Source organism: Micrasema longulum, unplaced genomic scaffold (assembly GCF_059751315.1).
Source record: "Micrasema longulum isolate JH-2025_06_02 unplaced genomic scaffold, ASM5975131v1 h1tg000498l, whole genome shotgun sequence".
NCBI classification, from domain to species: domain Eukaryota; kingdom Metazoa; phylum Arthropoda; class Insecta; order Trichoptera; family Brachycentridae; genus Micrasema; species Micrasema longulum.
Genome location: NW_028277695.1, coordinates 379508 through 398972, shown reverse-complemented (window position 1 = coordinate 398972; position 19465 = coordinate 379508). Strand labels below are relative to the sequence as shown.

The window sequence follows — 19465 nt, the reverse complement described above, 5'->3', positions numbered from 1 at the left end:
ATTAACTTAAGCTAAGCAATCTTAGAATATATTTAAATGTAAAATAGGTATAGTTATGGTATGTGATCTAGGCAGACATGGCAAGTGTGTCGTCTAAAGTCAACAGTAATAACATAGCTTTCTTCTTAAATGCTTATCTTTGCTGCAGAAACACATCGACAGTACTGTTTAGATACCGAACTTATATAATATAACTCGCATAATTTCAATTGATTTATTCAATATGTTATGGTTTATGTATAGTACAAGATGTAAATTACACGGAAAACACAAAAATATCTTAAGAAACGAGGTAAAATAAAAATACCAAATTATAAGAATAAGAGGAAGCGATCCTCAATGAACTTTCTCTCGGTAGCATTAAAGATATCAGTATCCGAAGAGATACGGTTGAGTAAAAACTATAAGGCTAGAAAAGATCACTTTACCTACTAGCATTACCATTGGCAGACTGGTTCCGCAAGCAGAAGATAAAACAGCTTAAGGCACCGATGTCTAAGGTAATCATTAGGAACATAGAGAAAAGTTTTCTATTTTACAATTTTATTTACAATCCACATCAGTTTTGAAAGTATAAGAATAAAAAAAAGGCCTTCTGAAGGCACAAGCGGTAATATACCGTGAAAACAGTGACATACCTTTTGACACGCGTAATTTCATAAATAAGAAAAATAAAATAGTTTTACCTTTTATTATTTAAACAGTACATAGTATTTAAAACACCAAATATAAATATCACGTTTATTTCTCGCCAGAATAACATTTTCTTTAAATCTAGATATCACAACAAAGCGCGTTTACGAACATAATGCAAAATTTATAAAAATGAAAACATAAAACTTGCTTACTAAGCGTCACACTCCACCTCCCGATAATCCATCTCCAGAGTAGCGAGGTCATAGCGCGCGTCCTTGAACTCCTCCTCCTCCATCCCCTCCCCCACGTACCAGTGCACGAAGGCCCGCTTGGAGAACAGCAGGTCGAACTTGCGGTCCAGCGCCTCCCACACGGAGCGGATGGCCGTGGTGTTGGCCAGCAGCGTGGACGTCCGCGGGGCGGCCACCAGGTCGGAACCGGGGACGGACGCGGGAGTAGAGTCGTTGATGGCGATCTTGAAACCCGTCGGGCACCAGTCTACGAACTTGATATTGGACTTGAGCTTCACGTTGGCGATGGCCGCGTTGACGTCCTTGGGCATGACGTCGCCGCGGTACAGCAGGCAGCAGCCCATGTACTTGCCGGCGTTGGGTTCGCACATCATCATCAGGCTCTCGGGCTCGAACAGCTGGGAAGTGATCTCCGGGACTGTCAACCCCTCGTGGTACGAGCGCTCCGGCGGCATGATGGGGGCGTGCGCCGTGATGGGGAAGTGGATGCGCGGGTAGGGGACGAGGTTGGTCTGGAAGTCCGACAGGTCAGCGTTCAGGGTTCCCTCGAACCGCAACGAGGCCGTGATGGATGACACTACGATGCTGATCAGCCGGTTCAGGTTGCAGTATGTGGGCCTCTCTATGTCGAGGCGCTTCTGGCATATGCCGTAGATAGCTTCGTTGTCTAGCATGAAGGCGCAGTCCGCGTTGGGAAGAGACCCGTGGGTAGAAAGGACAGCGTTGTACGGCTCCACCACCGCTGTAGACATCTGGAACGAAACTTCGACATGTATTAAAATATTTAACCGAGCTGGAATAAAACACATTATCGAGTTTGATATCTGAATGTTCGAACCTTCGGGGATGGATATATCGCAATTTCTAGAGTACTCTTTTTTGAAAATTCCTCGGACAACTGTTCTAGAAGTAGAGTGGTTAACCCGGAACCGGTACCGCCCCCCAATGAATGGAAAACTAGGAAACCCTGAAAACCATGAATCATAATATAAAACGTGAAAGTGTACATTACAGCGCTACAACAATAACAATGATTTAGATAAAAATATCAATAATATTTCTTGGTTAAGTTTTATTATGTTTAATTTGACCAACGAGCGCTTTGGCGTAAGTGGGCATTTTCAGGACTTTATTTATATTTTTATAAAAATCATTAACTATGGAGTTTTATCAAGGAATATCTACAAAAAACATAAATATTATTAAAATAATATAACTGATTGCCTGTAGGCCGGAGCACTGGTCAGCCAGTTTCCTGATCCGATCCACGGTGGGACCCAAGATTTCGCGGCCGATAGTGTTGAAGCCGCGTGCGAAGTTGTTGGCCGCGTCTTCCTTTCCCGTGATGAGCTGCTCGGGGTGGTACAGCGCGCCGTAGTCGCTGTTGCGGATCTCGTCCACCACGGTGGGCTCGAGGTCCACCATGACGGTGCGCGGCACTAGACGCCCGGCCTTGGTCTCGAAGAAGAAGGTCTCGTGCGACCGGCTGGACTGGTCGGCCGTACGCTGGTGCTGTTGCTGCTGCGCTTGCTCCTGGCACTCCCCCGAGGGGCCCACGGAGTGCTCCCGGCAGTACTGCTGCCAGCACGCGCCCCCCATCTGCACTCCCGCCTGCCCCACGTGGATAGAGATGCACTCTCGCTGCGGACAAAAACTCGCTATTAACTTCTTTTCAAAACCACGTAACAAATAAACATGCCCGGATGAGTCGGATGAAAAATACAGTTTCATGTGTGAAAATATGATCAGAATCCTAGACGAACGTTTTCGACTCGATGGCTACTCCGAGGTAAAAATTCTGAAAAAGGAAATAGATTGGTTGGTAAATTCGTTGCTTGAGGTCCTAGGCTTGATTCCTGACAGGGTTTAAAATATTGATTTTGTATGTGCTTTGACACTGCGTTGTTTAATAGTTCCTGGACTGGCATCTGATCACCTTACCTTCTATGTAACAAAATGATTAAAATACGCAGCAAATGGAGTTCCAATTTAGTGGCCTATCGACTACTGGGTGCGAACAGGGAAATGATCATGATGATGATGGACAAACATTTAATTTAGCGTCGTGTAACAAATTATGACAGTTTGCACTACCCCACCCAACCCACCGTGGCAAATTAAACAATCCATGGAACATGTAGTTCCCCTGAAAGTGTAGGCGTTCTCGTTTTCTCTGCGGTTATGCATTTTTCGACATTTGACATGGCAATAATTGAAGCAGCAAAAACTACAAACTAATAAGCATTTAAAGCTATTTTTACAGCGACACACGAATGATACAAAATATGAGAAATTAATAACCTTTTATTTTCAACGGGATTCTAAAAGTAATAAATATCATTTGGATTTGCTCCAAAGATATTTTTTTAATTCGTGTGCGCACGGGTGAATGGTATTGAAAAAATAGATTTATTGAGCACTGAACTCCTGAGAAAATAAATACATCATGAACTAAAAATCTCGCAGCAACGTTTCAATAATTTATTTGGTTGACGAATTTAGTTTGAATACACATACAAAGCAAAACTGACTAATACACTGAAGTACAATAATATTACTACATCAATTTCAAAGCGCATGTATATATTTTTTTAACTTACCATTCCAGAAATTTAGCTATAAATTTCACAAAATAATTTTCTTAAAAGAATGCAAAAACAAAATATAAAAAATATAAAAAATATAAAAATAATTCAACTTAAATTTTGATAAACGACCTCACATGGTCAATTTTGGTAAAAAACTGAAAATCTTTTAGAAAATTTTATTTTCTTTGATTTGTATTTTGTTTTCGATTTTGAGTTCCATTTTTCGTTTTAAATATTTGAAAAATGTAAGTATATTTTGCTACGATTTTCTCCAGTACCTATAGACTTTCTAAATGTTTACATATTTATGTCTTACGAAGACCTGCTTATGGAACAAAAAACGATTAATTTTACACATCCGACTGATTCCAATAAATCTTTTAAAAATTAGTTTGTGTTCATTGCAAAGCAACCATTTTTGCCAAATTAAAATTAAATAAAGGCAAATAAACAAAATATTCAAAAACGAAATGGATGTTTTGAATATCAAACGTTTTTATTATTTGCAAAATCGAAAAAAGAATCGATTAGACAAATTAAGAACACGGACCGAAAAGGTCGGTTTTATGCGCCAATATTATTTATTAAAAAAAACCGCAGACTTGGTCATAAATTAATTTAAATGTAGAAATGTTACTGTTCGTATTATTTTATAAACTACATCTTTAAAAATAAAAAATCTATTTCTGTGACTTGGATCTATTAGGGCCATTGTCGTAAATTGTAATATTATAGGAGAGGTATTATTTGGCCATTTCGTTGCTTTATAATGAAATGTTTGACGTCTTCGATAACAAATATCAATAAAAAACATTACGATAAATCATAATATTTTATGCTCCAGTTTCTTGATTTTTTCTTTTTCAAATTCCCCAAAATCCATTTTCCTTTTTTAAAAATAATCGAATGGATTTATTTTTATTTATGTTACCTGTTGAATTAATAAATAATATAGCTACACAATATAATGTATCACAAAGTTACGTTGTTTGTGTTGATTTCATAGGTGTGAGTTGTTTGTATCACACAGAACCACAGAAAAAATAGCAATTTATAGTATATATCACTTACATTATTTCATGTACCTACTATGTAGGTACAAATAAATGATTAACAAATTACAACAGGGATGGAGAATACCCTAAATAAGGGAATATGGAAGTCTATGCATTTACAGGGCTTATGACCTGTCACTAGCTGGTTTAAGTGGCCACTTTACACACTGTGTAACATTCACTCAATTGGAAACGAGAAAATAGAATCCCAACCGTCCATGCGCTCTGTAGCTGCAAGACGTGCTGGGACATTTATTTATTGTTCAGCGCCCTTGAGGTGATTTTTTTAAAAATGGCACTTTATAAATTATCCAACTATATATATGTATCATCCAAACTTCAGACCTATTAATGTGGAATTAATTTAAATAATAATATGGCACTGGCCGTGCAGCATTTGAATCAGAATTGTTACCAATAAATCAAATATATGTAATAAATAAAAATAGTAAAATAGGGACTCTTTGGATTTCGAACGCAGATTAATGGGATGTCTGGAGACATTGGATCAACATGAATTATAATAATTTAAATCACTTACACAATTGTAATTCCCTTTTTTTTCTGCTCAAGTGATTCCGTCCATTTTGGCGGCTAGTTCACCCGGAACGAAACGCTTAGAAATTGAATGTTACTAGATACTAAACGTCATTTAAAAAAAACAATTGAATGGTGGCGTATATTTCACTGCATCAAGCAGCATTCTGTCCACTGAATGTCACTCGTTAAATTATATTCATTTCTATGGAAACAACCAGTACTTAATTGAACCTTTGATGGATTATATTAAGATAAGACACATCTCAACAGAAACGAGTATTGTTTTTTTAATTTTCAGAACGGAACATAGGAATCTTCTTGCATATTTATTTACAGACATTTTGATCATCCAGTTCATTAGTAGACATCTCTAAATAATGGGTTCAGAGATAATGAGAAACTAACTATTTTAATTATTAACTATTTAATCGTACATTGTCAATTTGTGCATGATTTTCTTATTTTTTCAACCGATGTTTAATGATTGCGTACATAAAATATTACCATTTATCTATGTAAAAGTTTTCCGTCATTATATATTTTGGTGGTATTTTTATTTAGTTTGTTTTTATTTTTTTTATTTTGCAGTTATGTGAAGAATGCCGGTGCATATTTTTTACTTAACTTCGATTTAGTTTTTTCGGACATGTCTGATTAATGAACAGGACGATCGATTTGCCAAAACTTAAACTTCTCGAAGAATTTCTTCGTCGGCATTTTATAGTAACGGCCATATTATATTAACGAAGTTTTTTTAACATTTTAAAATATACTTTGAGCGTGAAATCACGTAGTTAATATTGAACTAGTGTATTTCCGCTAACTGAATACATACGCACGTAAAAACATACTCAGGAGACTGCAGATCACGTTCTATTTAACTGCAGATTGTTACCTAATGACGAATTTTTTATAGACGTTTGCTTACTGGGTCTATCTTTTCCACTTAATATTCAGCATCTTCTTTCCTTGAACTGTCCTATGGTCAATAGTGTGATAGTTAAACATTTAAGGAAATACAAAAAAAAATATCCAAGACACAAAGTACGAGTATATATTCTTACAAACTAAATAATTTAAGAAATTAAAATTATGTTAATTAATATTAAATATATTACTTATTATGATTTTAATATTCAGCCCTGTTCTACATGTGATCCGCTCGTTAAATTATGTCAAATCTTTCGTTAATTTGCAACAATTTTGCAACCTTGCAACAATAACTTTGGTAAATTAAGGCATGTATCACTCAAATTCGGGTGCTTTGCCGAGAAAAGAAAAAAAACATGCTCGCACATTCTCGTACTTATACAAGTAAGAGGCACTTTTACCCAGCAAATATAATCATATTAAAGTGTTACTTTGGTCTCGATTATTGCAGCAATAAATGAGAATTCTTCAATTTTTATATTTACGAAATTTCCATGGAGATTATGGTATCCTTGAATTTCTAATGTAGATAATATGTATAAACGTTAGAAATTCGATACAAAAACGTGTCTCAAACAAAACGGTGACAAAATTTGAGCAATTTGCATAAGTAATTACTGTTTTTTACTGGTTCGATTTAAGTGGGAAGTTTGCCTTTTAAAGCAAAGGTCGAGGTAGACTTCAAATCCGTAAATCTTTATCTTATTGTTTTTATGCACAGCATAACATTGAAAACTGTATGAATCCTATGTTTTTTTAAACTGTTAATATTATTTTATATTTTAATACAAACAAAGTTTTAAATTAGTCCAAATTCCTGCAGACAAGGACTGTACTTTACACCACATGGAGCTGCCAAATATCAACAGATAGAGGAATTTATTGAATGTACATGTTTAAATAAAGGCAGAATGGTGAATGTTACACAGTTTGTAAAGTGACCACTTAAACCGACCAAAGACAGGTTATTAACCCCTAGATGACAAGACTTCAACATTCCTTTCTTTAAAATGTTCTTCATCTCTGTTGTAATATTTCGTTTCCTTAATATAAGCGATAAATTAAATACTTGGTACATTTCTAGTTATTTTTTTAACCAATTGGCGCTTTCACCCACTGACGGTGCACCTTTAGATTGTAGTGTTGAAATAATTTACACAAATAAAAACGTTAATTGGTTGAATACATAAGTAAAATTCTACTAGGTACTTTTTAAAAAAAAAATATTATTAATTTATTTATTTATTCATCAATGGTTTAAAAAAAATTTATAAAAAAAATATTAGTTAGTTAGTTCTTTAATAAAGTATACTATACAGGCATTAAACCCTGTCACATCCGAAACCACGGTGGTAGTAATATATCCACCCAGCCTCCGATCGGGCTGGGTGTGAAATATACATAGTTCCTCTCTGCAACTTTAGTTTAAAATACACAAATATGTGTTAAATTGTTATAAACATTGAGTTAAGTCGCTAAGGTGTGGACATGCTATACACAGAGAGTGAGATAATTAATTTAAAGCATTGTTTTATAAACGTTATTATATTCAACGCTTTGTTCTAACCAAAATATATTCAAACGCCACAAACTGAGCTTCTGTTAAAACTGTTTAAAAAGGTGTTTATTTGTGAAGATCAAGTGTCGAAATTTAACTATTTATTATAAACCAATTTCTGTATAATATAGTGCTACCTATCTATGTTCATTTAAAAATTCAAATGATACCTTTTTTCCTGTATCACGTAAAATTACTCGAATATCAAAAGTAATACACAAGTTTATCTGACATCTTAATCAAAGTAAAAAAATAATAATCAGAAATTTAAAGCGGGAAAAATGCTTATAATAATAACAAACAAAATTAACAAGATACGGATAGATTCCTTGGTACCTACACTCTACACTACGCACACAAATGCGTTTCTACTATCATCTCCCAGGGAACAGCCAAATGTGAACCAAATGTTTTTACAGTTATTTACTAGGAAAAAAGACAATAGATCCTGTTTACTACATACCAAAATAAATCAGGAAATCAGGGACGAGTTTATGTTTGAGTATCGTCTATTGTCTTGTTAACCTTAATAATAAGTTAAGGAATGCTATTTTGGTTTAGTTTTTTTTATATTTTACTTTTTGTGCTGTTGCATGTTCACTTAATTGCCATACTTACTTGTTCTTTGCTCAATGTATTATTATTGCGTTTTTTTTAAATTATTTTATGTTATTAAGTTTTTAAAATCATTCTTATGTTGTTGAAATTCCATTTGTCGATGCGTTTTTAAGCTGCAAGACTTTTTGTGATGTTAGCTATCATATTATTTTTATCATATTATGTAAATGTTATCAACTATCAAATATCTAAATTTAGTAAATGGGGTCTAGAATTTCAACCGTCCATGCGCTTAGTAGCTGCAAGACTTGTTGCTATCTAACTTCTAATTTTATAAATTTGCTTTTTATTTCGTTTTTAAAATATCACCTAAACTCTAAACTTCATTGTCAAAAATTTTAAAAATAAAAATGTAAATAGGGACTAGATTTCTTATTGTCAATGCGCTCTGTAGCTGCAAGACCTTCTGTTATCTAGCTCATATATATCATAATTGTAATATATCATAATTGGAGACGACGAACTAGAATCCCAACCGTCCATGCGCTCTGCAGCTGCAAGACGTGTTGGGATATTTATTTATTGTACAGCGCCCTTGAGGTGATTTTCACAAAAATGGCGCTATATAAATTATCCAAACATTATTATTATTATTATTATGAGCAAGAATGGCTCATTGAAATATTTTTTTAGAATGAATAAAATTTTTAAAAATATAATATCAAAAAAGCAAATGGTTGCTTACTTCTGCAGGGGAGAAACGAGGAGGGGCGACGGGCGCCGACAACTGCGCGGCAGCACTCCCCTCACTTCTCCCCTGCAGAAGTAAGCAACCATTTGTTTTTTTAATATTTTATTTTTTAAAAAGGTCTTTGTTTTAAATACTTTTTAAATATGCTAATATGTCTTCTTGCCCATACTGATCATCGTGGTTTCGTATGTGTCAGGGTTTAAAAAATACCCTGTATATGCATGTGTCGCGTTCAACGTGTTGGTTGGTTGGTTGGTTGAAAGCTAACCGTTTGGAAATAGGTAGATAGGATGATATACGTTGAGTAAAAAACCTTTTTTTTATTATTAAACTTAACCTAACCTATCCTAGCTTCACATAACTTCATATAACATAATTCATTTTAAAATAAAACAATTTTTATTGTTGTATTAAAATTAAATAGGAAAAGCGACGTTCAACCCTTAAACGTTGCTTTCTTCATTTAAGTTAAGCATCCGTTAGCCATTTCATTGAATTCCGGCATTTAATGAGTCTAGCCATCCAATTGAGTGGCTGATTTAACAGTTTACATGTAGAATGATATCGACAAATATCTACGAATTGCATGTATTTTTATGTGTATAATTTAATTGAATTAGCTTATAAAATAAAGTAAAATAACTTTTTACCCAATAACAATGCAATAGGTATTCTCGTTTTTTAAATAGTATTTTTTTTAATAGGTTCAAAATATCGACGGTAACGGTATTATTATTTTTTCCGTGCGACATTAGGTACATTCTCTATAATGGATTAAAATACATATATTTTTAATTACCTGAAAACGAAAGCGTTTCGCGCCCTATGAGACAAACGGCACGCATTACGCCACCGCACCATGCCTTGTACGCACGTGTGTTAAAAGCCCACTTGGCGGGTGGTTTCAAAGTGAAGTGACCCAAACTCCGAGCTGTTTTGTGTGTGCTCGTTTTTAAAACCGAAAATCATGAATGAAAAGATGTTTTTTTTTTTATTTATAGTTTTTATCATTAGAATCATAAAAACCCGCTCTAAATATTTAACCCGCTTTTAACGTTATTTCCGATGTGCGAAAAAAACATCAGAATACTATCAGAAATTGACAATAAATTTTGATAGCGTAAATCACGATTTTTCTGCCTCGTGGAATACCGTGGTTGGTACATTAGCCTAGCAGGCTTGAGGTTCCTGGCCTAATTTTCGACAAGATGGTCTATGATTTTTTTTTACAAAATGATGTTTGTTCACTACATTAGTTTCTATTGTTTCCAGATTGGCACCTGAAGCGTAAGACTCAGCATTATCATCATCCATTAAGCGAAAATCAGTAGACTAAGAATAACAAATCGGTAGATGTCGGTAGATTCGTTAACTTTTGGGCGGGGGTGGTAAGGAGGGCAAAGGGAGGTATTAAGTTTCTCTAAACGAGCAAGTGGAACTTAAAAAACAAACAAAGCAAATAGCGGCCTCCGTAAACTAGTAGCTAAGACGCTTGCCCGACACACCTCCGTGTAATGAAAAACAATCCGGTTTCGGATTCGATTTCCGGTGAGATCATAATAGTTTCCGTAAATTTTCATATTTATGGCGCTTTTATCGGAATTTTAGGCTCAGTGAATTAATTAAAAATGACTACTTATCGCTAAAATAGATAACTAAACTTGAACTGAAAATAGTTACAGATGAAAAAAACGTTTTATCACTATTAAAACTAGTGATCCGCCAACATTACATTTAATAAAATAGAAACTATGAAATTATTGAGAAAAATATCATCATTTTAATTTAACAACTTTGAAAATAACCGGGAATAACAATTTACTAATCAACGTACTATGTACGATCGAAGGATAAATAGTTTTTTTAAAGAAAACAAATGGCAGAAAAGTCCATTTCTAAGCAAACAGAAAAAAGTGAGAATTTAGTTTATTGATTTATAATGGGATTGCCTATATTAAGGTCAAATAAATAGGTAGAAAAAAATGTTCTAAGGAATCGAGAGAAATGTTTAAAAATCGGCGAAATTTCTATCAAATTTGGGAGATCGGTAGATTTCGCCCAAAATCGGTAAATCAACCGAAAAATCGGTAGGGTTGCAACGCTGCGCGCTGAATTTTGCTTCTTGATGTTTAATGGGGACAGAAATAGGAAATGAAGGTTTAAATACAAATAGGTTATGTTAATTTTAATAAATTTTAACTGCCCTATCGACATTTAATGTAGAACTTAATCGTTATCCTTGATGCCACGGCAAGATTTTACACCGATTTTAGTTTATGCAATGAAGAGTCGAATTCAAAATAAATGTGGAATTTTAACATACCTTATTTTTAGTGTTTCATCATTGATATGATCTATTTCATAGCCATAGTATATGTCTTCCATTTACCTTCTTAAAAAAATATGTATTTGGCTCGCTAAAATGCCGCAAAGTTTTGAAAAAAGACAAAAATATACAATTTGAAAAATAAAAAAAAAACTTTTCTGTTCAAATATTACACGTTTTTTAGCAAACGCCGTGAATTAAAAAAACATTTTGAAAAAATTACGTTATGAAGGATTTATCCATAATATTTATGTCACAATAATTTTTTCATTTCGATTTTAATTTTGAATTTTTAACTTTTTAAGCTCTATTTTATCCTTCTCCTCTTTTTCCTACCCCTCCACATGCCTCCATGACGCTCTTTCCATCCTCATTTGCGCAACAACGTAGGCGCAGATCGTTAGGTCATAGGTCACAGAACAGTAGGTCCAAGAGATTTATCCAATCTCTGATCTATCCATGGCGGTATTCATCTTACACCTGTCCCTTCATTTTAATTCACTAGTTTTATAAACATTACGTATTTTTTAAAGTTTCAACTTATTTTTTGTGTGTTGATTTCGATTGCTTACTTAGATGAAATTCATCTTAATGTCTTCTAAAAAAAAAGATACGAAACTTTTAAAAATCCCACTCTTTAAACTAAACTCCTAAAGAAATGAAGAGTTCATCTTAAACAACTAATGAGGCTGTCTGACAGACACTGCTCATGGGTGAGACATCAAATGAAAAAATCTTCGTAGCAAGAGCCACCGGCGCGGCGTCAGGAATATATTAATGAGTTTCTATAAAAATAAAATAACAGTAGGCCTCGTGGTGTAATGGTCAGCGCGTTTGCCTATCATGCAAGAGGTCTCGGGTTCGACTCCCGACATGATTGATATAAAATATTAATTTGAGAGAGTGTTTTCACACTAGAATATTTCATAGTACCTGGACTGGTACCTGAAGCGTAAGACTGATCACCTTAGCTTCATGTAACAAAATTTATCGAGAAATCTTACGATTGGTGTACCAATACAGTGCCCTATGCACCATTAGGTGCGGAAAGGGAATGACGATAAAAATAATTGAAATATGGCAAAAAGTCTCCTATTCTATGGTTTCATGTATGAGGATCAAACAAATAATGTTATTTTTATTTAGATTTACCCAAATTTATTGAAAAAACAGAAAACATTGAGTAATAGCGTTAGCTACTTATAGAACAAGGTACATAGTTTTTCTCAAAAAAAACAAAAACTCTTTGATGTTGCGCGGTGAAAATGCACAAATTTTGCTGTTTATAGATGCAGTAAGGATAAATCTGTCTCACTAGTAGAACGGTCTTTTTTCGAAGACCAACGAACTTTCCGTAAAAAGATAATTGGTAGTATTGATAAACTTATTACAACCGTCCGTGAGAGAAGTGAGAGGAAAAAAAACAAAATCAAATAATTTATCAAACTCTTCAGTTTATTTGCATCTTTCTGATAGTTCTACAGATGACAGGAAAATAGTATTACTAATAAATAAATATTACGTCAACTTGCAGGCATGTATGGTAGAAAAAAAACCCAAAACCTAATAAACTTCCTCAGATTAGTGATAGTTACAAGGTTTCATACAGAGTAGCAGCTGCAACTGCATCTGTTACCCTACTTTCTACAAATTCTGTTTTAAGAAATAATATTTAATGTACGAGTATATAAGATCACAACAAGCTATAAAAAGAAAGAATAAGAGCCAAAAATATTTTCGAAAAAAAAAATATTTATCCAAACATTGAAGGATTGATTTTCAAGAGACAAAGATATCTTTGCTTTGTAAAAAAAATAAAAATATTATTGACAAATAAAGATTGAAAAGCACATAAGTCTCGTGCAGGAACCTGGATCAGTTTATTTCGGCTTTTCTTCAGAAGGCACTACTAGAATATTTGAGAAAGCTATATTTTAATTTTTAAAAGATAAAAATAATAAACCTAATGAATAAGTTGCTGTTGCAATTTTGCCCATTTTGAAAATCTTTTACTATCAATGATAACCGATAACGACTGTAAAAAAAAAAGAAATTTGTAGAAAAAGAAACATACCATCTCGTTCTTTTAATTTATTAAGGATTAATAAGAGCATTTTACACTTCTAAATTAAACTTTGAAAGCGATAATTATTATGTTTTCCTTTCTTTGTCAGCAGAGAAGCTAAAATTCCACTAAATCAAAAAAAAATGTTCTTATCAATTAAAAAGTAGCGTAAACAAATTGATTACTCTGGCAGCACTTAACAAAATGTCCATTTTGTTTTCTTTGACGATCTGACAGGTTAAAAAAGAATAAAAATTTTTAGTAATGCTACTTTCACATAAAATGTGATCCCATTCGGTTTCTTGTTGATCCCAAAAGGATTTCTACACTTTAAAATGACACAAAACGGCATATTTGAATTCAAATCGGGAGTTGCGTACTGAGCGACATCTACAATGAAACTAATGGGTCAAAACGTAAAACTGCTCGTTTAGGAGTAGTTAAGTCGCCTTCTGTTTGATGCGCGTGCGCGGTTTCTAGACTATTCTTAATTTTATGCTAATACCACATCAATCGGAAAAAATACATAATCACAAATAATACATTTTTGTATTTACCGGTTTATTTTTAGAATACCAGATCATTTAAAATAATACCTTATTTCCTTAAGTAATCCATTGATTTTTTTTTAAATTTCAAATCAGTTTTGAAAGTATAAAAAAAAAAGACCTTCAGAAGGCACAAGCGGTAATATACCGTGAAAACAGTGACATACCTTTTTACACGCGTAATTTCATAAATAAGAAAACTAAAATAGTTTTACATTTTATTATTCAAACGATACGTAGTATTTAATACACCAAATATAAATATCACGTTTATTTCTCGCCAGAATAACATTTTCTTTAAATCTAGATATCACAATAAAGCGCGTTTACGAACATAATGCAAAATTTATAAAAATGAAAACACTAAAACTTGCTTACTACGCGTCATACTCCACCTCCCGATAATCCATCTCCAGAGTAGCGAGGTCATAGCGCGCGTCCTTGAACTCCTCCTCCTCCATCCCCTCCCCCACGTACCAGTGCACGAAGGCCCGCTTGGAGAACAGCAGGTCGAACTTGCGGTCCAGCGCCTCCCACACGGAGCGGATGGCCGTGGTGTTGGCCAGCAGCGTGGACGTCCGCGGGGCGGCCACCAGGTCGGAACCGGGGACGGACGCGGGAGCAGAGTCGTTGATGGCGATCTTGAAACCCGTCGGGCACCAGTCTACGAACTTGATATTGGACTTGAGCTTCACGTTGGCGATGGCCGCGTTGACGTCCTTGGGCATGACATCGCCGCGGTACAGCAGGCAGCAGCCCATGTACTTGCCGGCGTTGGGTTCGCACATCATCATCAGGCTCTCGGGCTCGAACAGCTGGGAAGTGATCTCCGGGACTGTCAACCCCTCGTGGTACGAGCGCTCCGGCGACATGATGGGGGCGTGCGCCGTGATGGGGAAGTGGATGCGCGGGTAGGGGACGAGGTTGGTCTGGAAGTCCGACAGGTCAGCGTTCAGGGTTCCCTCGAACCGCAACGAGGCCGTGATGGATGACACTACGATGCTGATCAGCCGGTTCAGGTTGCAGTATGTGGGCCTCTCTATGTCGAGGCGCTTCTGGCATATGCCGTAGATAGCTTCGTTGTCTAGCATGAAGGCGCAGTCCGCGTTGGGAAGAGACCCGTGGGTAGAAAGGACAGCGTTGTACGGCTCCACTACCGCTGTAGACATCTGGAACGAAACTTCGACATGTATTAAAATATTTAACCGAGCTGGAATAAAACACATTATCGAGTTTGATATCTGAATGTTCGAACCTTCGGGGATGGATATATCGCAATTTCTAGAGTACTCTTTTTTGAAAATTCCTCGGACAACTGTTCTAGAAGTAGAGTGGTTAACCCGGAACCGGTACCGCCCCCCAATGAATGGAAAACTAGGAAACCCTGAAAACCATGAATCATAATATAAAACGTGAAAGTGTACATTACAGCGCTACAACAATAACAATGATTTTGATAAAAATATCAATAAAATTTCTTGGTTAAGTTTTATTCTATTTAATTTGACCAACGAGCGCTTTCGCGTAAGTGGGCATTTTCAGGACTTTATTTATATTTTTATAAAAATCATTAACTGTGGAGTTTTATCAAGGAATATCTACAAAAAACATAAATATTATTAAAATAATATAATTGATTGCCTGTAGGCCGGAGCACTGGTCAGCCAGTTTCCTGATCCGATCCACGGTGGGAGCCAAGATCTCGCGGCCGATAGTGTTGAAGCCGCGTGCGAAGTTGTTGGCCGCGTCTTCCTTGCCCGTGATGAGCTGCTCGGGGTGGTACAGCGCGCCGTAGTCGCTGTTGCGGATCTCGTCCACCACGGTGGGCTCGAGGTCCACCATGACGGTGCGCGGCACTAGACGCCCGGCCTTGGTCTCGGAGAAGAAGGTCTCGCGCGACCGGCTGGACTGGTCGGCCGTACGCTGGTGCTGTTGCTGCTGCGCTTGCTCCTGGCACTCCCCCGAGGGGCCCACGGAGTGCTCCCGGCAGTACAGCTGCCAGCACGCACCCCCCATCTGCACTCCCGCCTGCCCCACGTGGATAGAGATGCACTCTCGCTGCGGACAAAAACTCGCTATCAACTTCTTTTCAAAACCACGTAACAAATAAACATGCCCGGATGAGTCAGATGAAAAATACAGTTTTATGTGTGAAAATATGATCAGAATCCTGGACGAACGTTTTTGACTCGATGGCTACTCCGAGGTAAAAACCCTGAAAAAGGAAATAGATTGGTTGGCGAATTCGTTGCTTGAGGTCCTAGGTTTGATTCCGGAGAGGGTTTGAAATATTGAATTTGTATGTGCTTTGACACTGCGATGTTTAATAGTTCCTGGACTGGCATCTGACCACTTACCTTCTATGTAACAAAATGATAAAAATACGCAGCAAATGGAGTTCCAATTTAGTGGTCTATCGACTAGTGGGTGCGAACAGGGAAATGATAATGATGATGATGGACAAACATTTAATTTAGCGTCGTGTAACAAATTATGACAGTTTGCACTACCTCACCCCACCCACTCTTTTAAATTAAACAATCCAACATGTAGTTTCCCTGAAAGTGTTGGCGTCCTCGTTTTCTCTGCGGTTATGCATTTTCCGACATTTGACATGTCAATAATTAAAGCAGCAAAACAACAAACTGATCAGCATTTTAAGCCATTTTTACAGCGACACACGAATGATACAAAATATGACAAATGAATATCCTTTTATTTTCAGCGGGATTCTAAAAATATCGCAGCCTTTAAAGTAATAAATATGATTTGGATTTGTTCCAAAGATATTTCGTTTAATTTGCGTGCGCACGGGTGAATGGTTTTGATAAAATTGATTTATTGAGCACCAAACTCATGAGAAATTAAGTACATCATTTACTAAAAATCTCGCATTAACGTCCGAATAATTTATTACTTTTATTCGATTGACGAATTTAATTTGAATACACATACAAAGCATAACTAACTAATAAACTAAAATACATCTAATTATTTTGTTGCAATAGAAAGGGAAAACATTTTTGAGAAGGGAATATGGGAGTCTAGGCATATTTACAGGGCTTATGACCTGTCATTGGCTGGTTTAGGTGGCCACTTTACACACCGTGTAACATTCACCATTCTGCCTTTGTTTAAACATCTACATTTCCTTAACTCTTTCATCTGTTAAATAGTGTGAAGTACGTGTAATATTATTACATCGATCCCAAAGCACGTGTATATTTTTTTAAACTTACCATTTTTGAAATTTAGCAATATATTTCACAAAATAATTTTCTTTAAATAGTGCAGAAACAAAATATTTGAAAAAAAAATTAAAAAATTGAACTTAAATTTTGATAAACGACCTCACATAGCCAATTTTGGTAAAAAACTAAAAATCTTTTAGGAAATTTTCCTTTCTTTGATTTGTATTTTGTTTTCGATTTGGAGTTCCATTTTTCATTTACAACATTTGAAAATTGTAAGTATATTTTACTACGATTTTTGCCAGTACCCGAATAAGTACTACCTACCTATAGACTTTAAAAGTGATTCAATATGTCTAACGAAAACCAGCATATGGTACAAAATACAATTTATTTTTAACATCCAACGGATTTCAATGAACGTTTTTGAAATTAGTTTATGTTTTGTTTCTTTAAAATAAATAAATAAAACAAAATACTTAAAAACACACACAATCTACACAACCTTACGCCGACCGTAGAACTTTATAAAAACGTAAAACACCTAGCCATAGACAATAGACAGCCCGAGGAAAGTAGGAACACTTAAGCTAATCCATAAAATAACACAAGAACACATGAAAGACGATGACATCTCGCTGACAAAAGTAACTGACATACACAACACGAGAAGATTACAACACTTCCACATACAATGAGTCAAAATAAGAATAGGCCAATCCCGACTTATAAACAATAAAACATTTAGGTTTGTAAGTGAAAAATCTTGCATTGTAATTTATTATAGAAATAAAAGACGAATGATACTTTAATCCACAAATTTGGAATATCCAGTGACCGGTTTAATCGCTTTCGCGACATCTTTGAGACTGGTGTCTATCTAGATTAAGGAGTTAAGTGTATTTTTACAAAACAGAGGTAAGGATAGAGAATTCAAAATTATATGAAAGTAAATTAAATAAAATTATTTTTATCTCAAGGATCATTAACAATTGATTTCTGAAAAACAAAGGGTAAAAAGTCAAAAAGTCCGTTTTTCAGAAATCATAATTTGACAAAAACCACACTCACAAAGGGTGGGATAGTAAAAATAAAAATAATATATATACCACTGATATATACAATACTTAAACTCATCAAAAGAGCATTTTATCAACTCATTAGTTAACACGAAAATTTATTGTTAGTGATCCTTAAGATATAATATTTTTTTTTAAATTTACTTTCATACAATTTTGAATTCGCTATCCTTACCTCTGTTTTGTATAAATACACTAAACTCCTTAATAAAGATACCAGTCTCGAAGATGTCGCGAAAGCGATGAGACCGGTCACTGGATATTCCAAATTTGTGGATTAAAGTATCACTCGTCTTTTATTTCTATAATGAATTATAAACAATAGACTAAAAATAATGTACAATGACTTACCTCATAATATTAAAACACTTACTACACGGAAATACAAAAATGAACTAAAAAATATGAAAAAAACACCAAACTTAACTGATGATATATAATTATAAGGTTTCTTTTGAAATACTAAATAAACAATTAAAAAAATAAATGTTGTAGTTAAGTTAACGATGGCATTTTTATGAAAACATCAATTAAAACTGAAAGGAATATAAGAACTTCCTTCATCTTTCTTTTGTCTCTTTTTGTATATTTTCCATCTCAAAATTATTTCATTAAAAGTAATGACAACGATATCAAAATATGCATTTTATAGGAGTAGGGTAGCTCAATGATTAATCATTCGTCTTCAGACGATACAATATGTAATTGTTTTATTTTAGATTTGAAAAAATTATAATACGTTAAAAAATGTAACCTGTTTTCTTTTCTCAATAAAAAATACATGGTTAATTATGTTTTCTATCCTGGGAAAACAAAACGTCAATTACGAAATATTTTTTTTAATATATTTGTGTTCAAACCCATATCACATTCACGTTTTATATTTTGTATGTATTTTTTTATGTTATGCGGGTATTTGTAAAGTGCTTATTTTGTAAGTAAGCAACCCGTCAATGGAACCACTATGCGCCATTCTCTAAAGGGAATTGATTAGAAAGCAAATGATATTTTTGCCTAGATTTATGGTTATTGAAGCTGTTGGCAGTTGTAAAGTATAGTTGCCTTATCTCCGAGTACTTGAAACACAACAAGTGTAATGTAAATACGTCGGTAAACTAAATATCGCAATAAATGAGAGAAAAGAAATAATTATCCGTAGTAAAATGACCGTGCAAAAACAATTGTGCAAACAGTGACAAAATCCCACAATATTCCCTATGGGTATACATAGAAATCTTTGTTTACACAGGCTACTGTTTTTATAATAAAAATTGTATTGTGCTAAATGCGAAAGCGTTATTTAAACATAATAATATGTAGCGGCGGAAAATAGTGTGATTCGGGAAATGATTGCGTAGCGGATATGAGGGAGAAATTGGCACATGGCAC

The 19465-nt window shown here is 34.9% G+C and overlaps 2 protein-coding genes across 4 annotated transcripts; both read right to left on the bottom strand.

The window, feature by feature from the left end:
- Positions 1–677: 677 nt before the first annotated feature.
- LOC148281105 (tubulin alpha-8 chain-like) lies at positions 678–3637 on the bottom strand. Of its 3 annotated transcripts, none has more exons than XM_088227308.1 (4): positions 3488–3637; positions 2112–2528; positions 1726–1854; positions 678–1639 (listed from the first exon to the last, which is right to left on the bottom strand). In XM_088227308.1, the coding sequence occupies exons 1-4, from the start codon at positions 3488–3490 to the stop codon at positions 848–850; spliced, it is 1341 nt and encodes a 446-aa protein (XP_088083434.1). In that variant the 5' UTR covers positions 3491–3637; the 3' UTR covers positions 678–847. The 3 variants fall into 3 exon arrangements, with proteins under 3 accessions (XP_088083434.1, XP_088083436.1, XP_088083435.1); XM_088227309.1 differs by having other exon boundaries at positions 1274–1639; positions 2105–2528; XM_088227310.1 differs by lacking the exon at positions 3488–3637 and having other exon boundaries at positions 2105–2312.
- Positions 3638–14012: 10375 nt separating this feature from the next.
- On the bottom strand, positions 14013–17743 carry LOC148281104 (tubulin alpha chain-like). Its single transcript, XM_088227307.1, has 4 exons — positions 17046–17743; positions 15448–15864; positions 15062–15190; positions 14013–14975 (listed from the first exon to the last, which is right to left on the bottom strand). Exons 1-4 carry the CDS (start codon positions 17046–17048, stop codon positions 14184–14186), a joined length of 1341 nt encoding a protein of 446 aa, XP_088083433.1. The 5' UTR covers positions 17049–17743; the 3' UTR covers positions 14013–14183.
- Positions 17744–19465: the final 1722 nt, after the last annotated feature.

Bases quoted from the DNA above. Each gene is read 5' to 3' on its own strand.
- LOC148281105 (XM_088227308.1), bottom strand. The intron at 1,855-2,111 runs GCAATCAGTTAT...CATGGTTTTCAG, and splicing joins ACCAGTGCTCCGGCCTACAG to GGTTTCCTAGTTTTCCATTC. The intron at 1,640-1,725 runs GTTCGAACATTC...GTTTCGTTCCAG, and splicing joins CGATATATCCATCCCCGAAG to ATGTCTACAGCGGTGGTGGA.
- LOC148281104 (XM_088227307.1), bottom strand. The intron at 15,191-15,447 runs GCAATCAATTAT...CATGGTTTTCAG, and splicing joins ACCAGTGCTCCGGCCTACAG to GGTTTCCTAGTTTTCCATTC. The intron at 14,976-15,061 runs GTTCGAACATTC...GTTTCGTTCCAG, and splicing joins CGATATATCCATCCCCGAAG to ATGTCTACAGCGGTAGTGGA.